General features: G+C 55.0%; 1 protein-coding gene across 2 annotated transcripts in view; it reads left to right on the top strand.

Moving 5' to 3' along the window:
* The first annotated feature begins 805 nt into the window (after window positions 1-805).
* The window catches only part of LOC123127213 (double-stranded RNA-binding protein 4), a 9,870-nt gene continuing 1,497 nt past the window's right edge, over window positions 806-9,178 (top strand). The window contains exons 1-3 of one of the 2 annotated variants that reach the window (XM_044546793.1): window positions 806-1,030; window positions 3,154-3,425; window positions 4,056-4,272. In XM_044546793.1, the coding sequence (XP_044402728.1) occupies window positions 937-1,030; window positions 3,154-3,425; window positions 4,056-4,272 (583 nt within the window). In that variant the 5' untranslated portion in view covers window positions 806-936. The remainder of the gene's footprint in view (window positions 1,031-3,153; window positions 3,426-4,055; window positions 4,273-9,178) is intronic. The other variant, XM_044546792.1, reaches the window with a different exon arrangement.

Below are 9,178 nucleotides of genomic sequence, written 5' to 3'. Positions count from 1 at the left end.
TGTGAAGCGTACCGAGGTGACACACTTCATTATCAGTCGAACAAAAACGACGTTAAAGCCCAATTTCAGTAGAATGGATTTCAGATAATGCCATTCCAATCGATCGTAGGCTTTCATCATGTCTAGTTTAACAGTGCACATATAATTCTTCCCCCTCTTCCTCCGCTTCATTGTATGAATACTCTCATAAGCAACCAATATATTGTCCGTTATCAGGCGGCCGGGGACAAAAGCGCTCTGTTCATCACTAATCAGCTCATCCATCAAACTCCGCAAACGGTTAGTAATAACCTTAGCTGCTATCTTATAAAGCACGGGGCAGAGAGCGATGGGTCGATATTGAGAGATGGACGGGGGGTGTCGTACCTTAGGTATCAAAGTGATAGAGGTATCATTTAGACCTGTTGGAAGATCTCCCCTATTTAGAAATCCGAGGACGGCTTGTGTTACATCATCGTGGAGCAAGTCCCAATGCCGCCAGAAAAAACCCGCTGTGAAGCCGTTGACACCCGGTGCCTTAGACGGAGACATCTGAAATAATGCTGTGCGTATCTCAACAACTTCATACGGTCTATCCAGAAACTCGCCCATGGCCGGTGTTACCCTGCTGGGGACATGTGATAACAACACGCTACAGTCTGATGCCCCTTGGGACTCATATAGTTGTTGATAGAAATTCTGAACCTCATCTTTATCCTCATCTGCGTTTGCACACACCGAGCCATCAGCTCGCTGTAAACCAGCAATACCAAAAAAAAAAAATAGAAATCCTTTGGCCAGTTTCTTTTTCTAATCACACCCTACAAAAATACATCCACCATATACACCCCCAGAATTAGCGAGCAAGGCAGGTCCGTAGTTCACAGCCGAGGTCCGTAAACCCTTGGATTTCCTCCATCTCCACATCAGTGCGACTCCAGTCCGTCCGAGACCGGCATGGCCACCACGGCCGCCGCCGCCGCCCCGGTGCCAGGCGCTATTCCAGCCGCGGCGCCCGCGGCCCCGTCCGCGCAACCGCATCCCGTTCCAGGTGAGGCTCCCCCTCCCCCTTGCCCCCCTCCTTGTTTCTTCCGCACTCCTTGGTTTTGCTCTCCGATGTTAGGTTCTTTGGCCGTCTCTCGCGGACTAAGATTTGCTAAGTTGTGTTCGTCGATTAGTCATGCATTATCCTCCGATTGGTCGAAAATTCGTATGCCTGGAGCACGGACAGCCCTAGGATTATGGTTCGTGTGTAAATCACACAATCTAGGTGGACTCCTCAGGGCCTATATCAATGGAGGAATATTGTGTGGAGATATTTGCTCTTTGTCTGCTATTCTTGTAGGGTGTGTATATGGTTGATGTATTTTTTCTTTTTCGAGATTGATATGGTTGAGGTAATGAAGCACTCTAGAATGTAGTGGAAGCGTTCTAGAGCCTAACCTCATTCCAGTGTTTGGTTAATAGAATCCTGCAAAGTGGAACTTAACCATGTGCTTCGCCTGATCGAATATTCCACGTATATGGGGAACGAAGTGATGACTCAAAATCGATGGAACCAACTGATCCCGATCTGCTTCCACTAGTCAGGGGACCTCACGTGAGTGCCTCCTAATGATCTGGTCACCGATGCAAACTATCGTGAACATGGGCCTGTAGCCAGCTGCAGCGTGCATCTCCTAGGCAGAGGCCAAAGAGCGAGCGGTGCAGGCGGCTCACATCTCTCAGGCGGCAGGCGGCAGCCACGGTGATGCATATCTCCTAAGCAGCAGAAAAAGTGCGCGCAGAGGCCGGCAGCGGAAGCGACGCTAGAACTACTACAATGCTGACAGGAACTGTTGGATTTATCTTGTTTACACTGTTGGAGTACTAGAAATACAAATTAAATGGCGTTCAATTTTCGAGTAACATATTGTTGGAATGCAAATGAGTTATTATTGTGAAATATATACATGCATATGCTAGAGGTAAGAGGTGATTTTAACCATATCCATTTTATCCCATCTCTCCAACAAACACTGAGATGGAACCATTCCATTCCATAATATTCCTTCAACCAACAAACTCTAGAACTGTTCCATTATTTATATCAATTCATACCAAACATAGTGATGGAACCATTCCATTTTGTCCCCCAACCAAACGCACCCATAGAGAATATGGTTGGGGATTTGCTTGCGACTTATTAATCAGTTTAATTGTTTCATTTCTATTTTGTCCAAATTGTTTCATTTTAATTTACAAAAGTGCAATAAGTGTACTCCTTTGGTTTTTGTAGAGAAATGTTTATTTTCTGACTACCAGGGTTGTTGTTTCCCTTTCCCTTTCCGTATTATATGTTGCCCCGCTCTCTGTAGCACCTGGTTATTGCAGCTATCAAAACTACATTGTAATCTTTAACCTGGTATCACAAGTATTATGTTAGTACAACTACGACATGAGGCTATTTAACCTAGCTCATCGTGTGTTAAGCGTGCCAGAATGAACTGGCCAGGGTACAGCTGGCAAATGATTATTGGTCCATCACTACATTGCATGGAGGGCTCCTGCATGTGAGTCTCGGGTCGTTAGCCTGTTACCATTTGCATGCAGAACCAAATTCTGTTTGTTGTCTTCTTAACATTTTCTAGCCCAAATGGTGTTTGTTTCAAGTTCTTGGAGTCAACGCCGTAATATTGTCGCATCTGCTTCTCTTTGTAAGATGAATAAACAAGTATTTGTATTGTATAAGATCAAGCATTTCAGTTGCTAGAGGATACCCCGTATGTTCCTGCGGGAATTGCTTGCAATATACTTCAATGAGATTGATTATATGAACATGAATATTTGGATTAAGAATATAAGAACTAAAACTGAAAATACATATGATTATTGTATAATTATAAAATATTTTTTTAATATAAGTTTAGCATAGTGTAATTAAAACATTTAAGACTTTTTTCATGCATGGTTGCACGTTGAGGTGGGCCTTTTCCCATGCGTAGTTGCTAGTTGAGGTGGCATAGTGGCATGTTGAGGTGGATATGTTAGTGGGGATCAACGACTTAGTTATACTAGATCTGGTCTGTTTGTATATCTTTCCTGGCAAAATATTCTCGAGTCGAGGATCTTGTGATAGAATGATAACAATTAATGGATGCTCTATTGTACTTATTTGTGTGCTTTGTTATGCAGACAAATGTACGAATTATAAAAACCATTTGCAAGAGTGGACTCAAAGGAATGATCAGAAGTTGCCAGCTTATAATACTGAGTCAAAACGTGACCATCATCGACTTGAGTTCAGAAGCACCGTTGAGGTGGGTGGCGAGCGGTTTCAATCAGCTCGCAATCATAGCCGCCGCAAGGATGCAGAGCAGGATGCTGCCAGAGTGGCCTATGAAATCCTGGTGACAAAGACAGTAAATGATGATGATCATACAGACGCGCTTGGGCTGATTGATCAGGTATTTTTTTGGTACAGTCCTTCTCGTGTTTACCATCCATCAATTTCATGTTTAAATTTGTCCTGTGAATTGTGCTATATCACATCCTAATTCATGTCTCCTCATCATTCTCCTTTTTTAATTTGCCATACAATAGACGGCGCCACACAATTTGGTGTGTTTATCATTTTTCCCTCTTTTGCCTACTTGTCTTATATTTTCTAGTCATAGGTATAAATGATATTGCCACAAGAACCCGTGATTTCAGGGTATTGGAAGTGATGACATTTATCACTGCAGAATTCAAAGTTTTCCTGATCACTGCAAATGCATTCTTCTGGTTCATCTATACCATATACTGTACTCTTGTAACATAATAGCACTTTTTGTCATCTTCAGATTTTCCGGGTTTTGTAACTCATGTTTGTGTTAAACATAACTGCTAATTGATATGTCCCAAGAACAGATAATCTCCTTTGTGTTCTTTATGTTTCAGATGTTATTGAATGATGAATCAGCTAATCTTACCATTTTATTATTACATGTGGATGTGCGTAGTAGCATCCTTTCATGCTAGCATTTTAATAATCATGCCTGAAATGAAGGAATTGATTTCAGTCTAACATAGATGTTCTCTTTTATTCTATTCAGGGCGTGGTGTTCTGCAAATCAATTCTCCATGAATTTGCTGTTAAGACAAAAGTTGATCAGCCCACTTACTCCGCAGATCATCCAGAAGGGGTATCACCCATGACTCTGTTTGTTTCATCTGTGTTGTTTGCTGGGAACACTTATACTGGTGAAGCTGCAACATGTAAGAAGGACGCAGAGCAGAAGGCTGCTCGTGTTGCAGTCAAATCTATTTTAGGTAACTTATATTTCATTGTTCATGATTAGGAAAAAAGCTCCAAAACCTTTTTTGTATTTATTGTATTTACCGAAAAAGGCTTTCGCCCCGCTTTATAGATAAAGCAAACCACCAGAGCCATACAGTACAACAAGGTTCACCCACACACACAAAGAAACACAACACGAAGTACAAGGGGTTCTGCTGAGGGCACAACTCAACAAGCCCTGAAAATAAACAAAGGGGGCGGTACAACCGCAGCGTTCGATACAGCACGAAGGATCTAATCCGGCTCGGGGGGTGGCGGGGGGAGCGGCGGAGCAAAGCGGAGAGCCATCGAGCGAAGGTCGGCGATGATGGAGGTGATGGCGTCGCGATCCTGGTGACGGCTAAGCGGCCGCCAAAGCTGCAAGAAGCCACACAATTTGAACACAGCGTCAGTAGCACGTCGAAGGGGGACCCGTTGAATGACAAGCTTATTTCGAACGGTCCACAGCGTCCAGGCGAGCACCCCAATGAGCAACCACCTAATATGGCGGCCGGACAAGGGGGAGGACTGAACCTCAGAGAGGAGATCAGGGAAATTAGTGTGACACCAGTTGCCACCGATGACCTCTCGGAGGCAGCCCCAAAGAAACTGGGCGGACACGCACGAGAAGATGTGATTCGAGGTTTCCGCCGTCCCACATAGGGGGCAGGTACCATCACCGGGACCCTGGCGCTTCAGGACCTCCACGCCCGAGGGAAGCCGGCCACGGATCCATTGCCACATGAAGATTCTAATCTTGAGGGGGACGCGAATAGACCATATAGAGTCAAGGACGCTTGGTCCGGGAGAGTGCGCGATGGCGCAGTAGAGATACTTTGTGGAAAAGCGACCAGAGGGCTCGAGACGCCAAGATAGGCGGTCGTCGAGGTGCTGCGATAAGTCAGGCTCATGGAGGGCCACCGAGTCAAGGAGCTCATTGAACACCTGCATCCGCGGGAAGTTCACCCGGTCGTTGCTTTTATCCTCCGCAAATCGGAGGAGGTTGAAGTCGCCGCCCACGACGACCGGGAGGCGGGCGGCAGACACCTTATTTTTGAGCTCATCAAGAAATGTCGCTGAACGACGGTGGTCGGCAGGGCCATAGACTATGATGATCTCCCATTTGAAGTTCAGTGCCCTCTCGAAAAGCTCCATGCTGACAAAGAACTCCCCCCGGTCCATGCTGCCCACCTCAAAGGTGGCATCCTTGACACCTAAGAGGATGCCACCAGAGTGTCCGGCGATCCCACTAGAAGGGAGCCAATGCCAGGCAAACAGGTGGGGACTAAGGCGGTCAAGCTCGGACAAGGTGAACTCAGTTCGCATGGTTTCTTGAATTGCTACAATGTCGATCCGCTTATCTCGCATGTACTCAATGAGCTGGCGGCGTCGGCCATCCTGACCAAAACCGCGGATGTTCCAAAAAAGGGTCCGCATTAAACCACCATGGAGGGGCTGCTTGACCCCAGGACATGGGAGGCGCTTTGGGCGCGAAGAGCGGCGGTGCGAGACCGGGTGCGACCGCGGATCTCCAGGGGAGCGGGCGCGGCCTGGCCGGACGGCAGGGGGGTAGGGCCGCCCGCCCCTGATGCGGGAGTAGCAAAGCGGGCACGGGTTTCGGCCAACCGCCCATCGAGGACCTCCCGTGCCTGGATTGCCGCGATTTGGACTAAGGGGGGATCGACCTCCCCCCTAAACACTATATCGGAGTCTGCCGCGACTTTGGCGAGATGCCCGAGAGGGATAGACTCCAAAGCAGAGAACGGACATGTAGCGGAACAGGCAGGAATGACTGGAGTACCTGGCTCGAGGTTGCGCGCCGCGGCGCGGAGCTCAGCCCGCTCGGAGATGGGCAGAGCCGGGGAGCCCGCGGGTCGCGAGGCGTCGATGCGGGCGCTGTGCCGAGACGACGTCACAGGGGTCGACGTCGAGCGGCCCCGCCTGGCGTAGGTCGAGGAGCGAGGCCGGAGAGGCGGAGCGGCCAGCGGAGTCGCCAGGGCGGCGTCCAGCCCGCACCCACCCAGCACCTGGGGGGTGGGAGAGGAGGCACGCCGGGGCGAGGCCGGCGGGAAAGCCGCCTCCAGCGGTGCGGCCGTGGTGGCCGACGGCACCGGCTTGGAGGGTAGCAAGGTAGCCACCTCGGGCAGCGGCGAAGGCAAGACCACAGACGGAGGGGCCGGGGGGGCCGGGGGCGTCCCGGGAGGTGGAGAAGCGGCCTGCGTGTCGAGGAGCGCGAGGGGTAGGGCTGACCTTGAGGCGCAGAGGGAGGCAGGAGGGTCCCCAGGCGGCGATGTCGGCAGCAGGGCAGAGGAGGGCGCCGGCTGAGCGCGGGGAGGAGGCCGGGATGACCACGAGACCCACACTGGATGTGTCGCTAGGCTCAGTCTCCCCGGCGGGGGGCGATGGAGGGCGACGGAGGCACCGGAAGCAGCCCCTCCGGCAGAGCGGCGAGGGATCTCCTGGTCTGCCGCCCACCCAGGGTCGAGGAAGAGGGTGGGGGCAGAGGCGAGGGAGAGCGGGAGGGGCTGTCCTCCGATCCGTCATCATCATCAGAGTGGTCGGGGCGGGGGTGACGGCGTCCATTGTAGTAGTCTTGCGGGCCTGGGTGGCCACCAGGAGGACCGTCGTCGGAGAAGCGGGGACGCCCCACATGGTTGGGCGGCTCGGGGGCGATGCGAAGGTCGAACCCTTGATCATTGAAGAATACCCGGACCGTGGCACGAAGCTTGGTAGAGTCGAGGCATTTGACCTTGACCCGAACCTCCTCCTTGCGGAGGGAAAGCTCATCGACCACCACCACCTTCCCCAGGATCCGGGACATGCGACGGATGGTACGCTTAGACCTCGCAATGTCCGGGAGCCCGGAGATGAGGATCCAAGCCGTGTCAAGGACGGCCACAGCCTTCGGGACGAGGATCGGCTCGGAGATGTCGACGACAAGCTTGTTGAGGGCGAGAGTGATCTGGTCGCTGCGGGTGGCGTATTCGTGGCTGAGAGCGTCGGGGAAGACCACAGAGAACTCGGAACCGGAGATCGGGGTGACCGCCCACTCCCACTGCCGTCGGTACAGATGGTTGAGCTCCGCCTCGATCATCTCGGGGGAGGCCACACCATCAATCACCGTGACCACGGCCTGGAGGGAAGGGGGCGGGGGCGAGTCATCGGGGACCTCGATATGGAAGAACCCCAACCCCTCAATCCCATGCCCGTACATCCGCAGCTTGTCGGGGACCGGCTTGTCAGGGCAGAGCAGGGCGGGGTGGCCGGGATCCTTGCAAATGTAGCAGCAGGCGGAGTTGGAGCAGTCAACCTGAGAGTGGCCAACAGTGCCATAGTTGAAGCAGGTGGGCCGGGTGGCGTCGGACACAGGAGCCGTAGGCGGGGGGTTCACGCGGCCGGCTTGGTTCAGCGCGGCACGCCCCTAGCCACGTCGCTTCTTCTTAGATGGGCCCTAGCGGCCGCGCTGTTGCTGCCCCCCACCCACAACCCCCGAAGTTGGCGGAGCAGCCGAGGTGGCGTGAGGGGGGACGTACTTGCGGGACGGAGCCGCGTTCACCGGAGCCGCGGGACATAGATAGGGGGGCGCTAGTGCCGGGGCGAGGGAGAGCGCGCCCGATGACGCGGGGGGAGGGGGAGTGGCGGCGAGGAGGGGAACGTGACCGGCCGCGCCAATCGGACCGGCCAGGCGAGCGGAGCGCCTCGCGGCGGTCATCCCGGCCGGACGGGCGGGGGGCATCGCGGTCCCGGCCCCGCAGCTCACGGCGGAGGTCCTCCTCGCGCCGGAGGGCGTCCGGGGAGGGGCGGGGGCGTCTCGGAGGTCGTCGAACCGGCGTTTGCGCCTGGCCTCCCCATCCTCCCAATCCCTCGGCATGGCCGAGGGGCGCGAGCAGGGAGGGGCGGCAGCGGCGCTAGGGAGGAGGGAAGAGGACACAGGCACGAGCGGGAGCAAGGGTTCGGTCGAGGGAGTGCTGGAGGCGGCTGGAGGGGATTGGGGACGAAGGGGAAAACCGTAGGGCAGCCAAATGTTGGATGCGGAAGGGGTGGGCCTAGGGCAAGGAAGCGGCCCAGCAATGGGGGGCCGGCCCACAAGGGCATCCCCAGCCGGGACCGGATCCAGGACGCGATGGGCCAGGCTGGCCATCCTCCCCAAACTGGCCACCCGGCCACGGCCCAGGACGCCAGGGCCCAAGGAGCGGGGCGGGGTACCCACTCGGATGGTTTCCCCTCGACGAGCAGGCGCCGCCGCCGCCGGCTCCGCGGCCGCGGGGGAGCATGGCGCGAACGGCCGGACGCGACGGAGCGGCCAGGAGGCCTGGAACTGAAGGCCGGAAGACCCAAATCGCGCAATAAATGGCCGAAACGGGGAGCTGCGGGCGGGGAGAACAGGGCCGAGGACCACGGGCGAGGAGCTCGGGCAGGGGCAGGTAGTCAACGAGCCAGTGGCCGGAGGAGATGGGGAGGAGGAGGCCGGGGAGGACCTCCACGAGGCACGGGCAGGTCCAAGGTTGGACCGTCTGGCGACGCCCCACGAGCGGCGCCGGCTCCGGCAAAGCCCCACAGTGCCCCAAGGCCCGAGCTTTTGCACTGGACCCCGGCCACCGCGGCGGCAACCTCCGCGAGCCCGAGTCGGAGCCTCGCACGAGGGAGGTTGGACAGGGGGCCACGCTAGGCGGTGCGGCTACGGCGGCGAGGGCCAGGCAGCGGGGTGGGGACGGCGGGGCGGCTCGGGGTCCGAAACGTCGTCCGCGAGATCTGACCACCGGAGCGGCGGCGGGGAAGGGCTCCGACGGGAGAGCTCAGGGGCCGGCACGGGACCAAGGGTCGGCGGCGAGGGGGGCGGCGGCGGAGGTGGCCTCGGCCGGCGAAGGCGCGGGCGGGTCGTCCGAGCACACCGTCGCG

The sequence above is a fragment of the Triticum aestivum genome, chromosome 6A (genome assembly GCF_018294505.1).
Source record: "Triticum aestivum cultivar Chinese Spring chromosome 6A, IWGSC CS RefSeq v2.1, whole genome shotgun sequence".
NCBI lineage: Eukaryota > Viridiplantae > Streptophyta > Magnoliopsida > Poales > Poaceae > Triticum > Triticum aestivum.
Note: the sequence above shows the minus strand (reverse complement) of the source record. Positions and strands in the feature narration are given on the sequence as shown.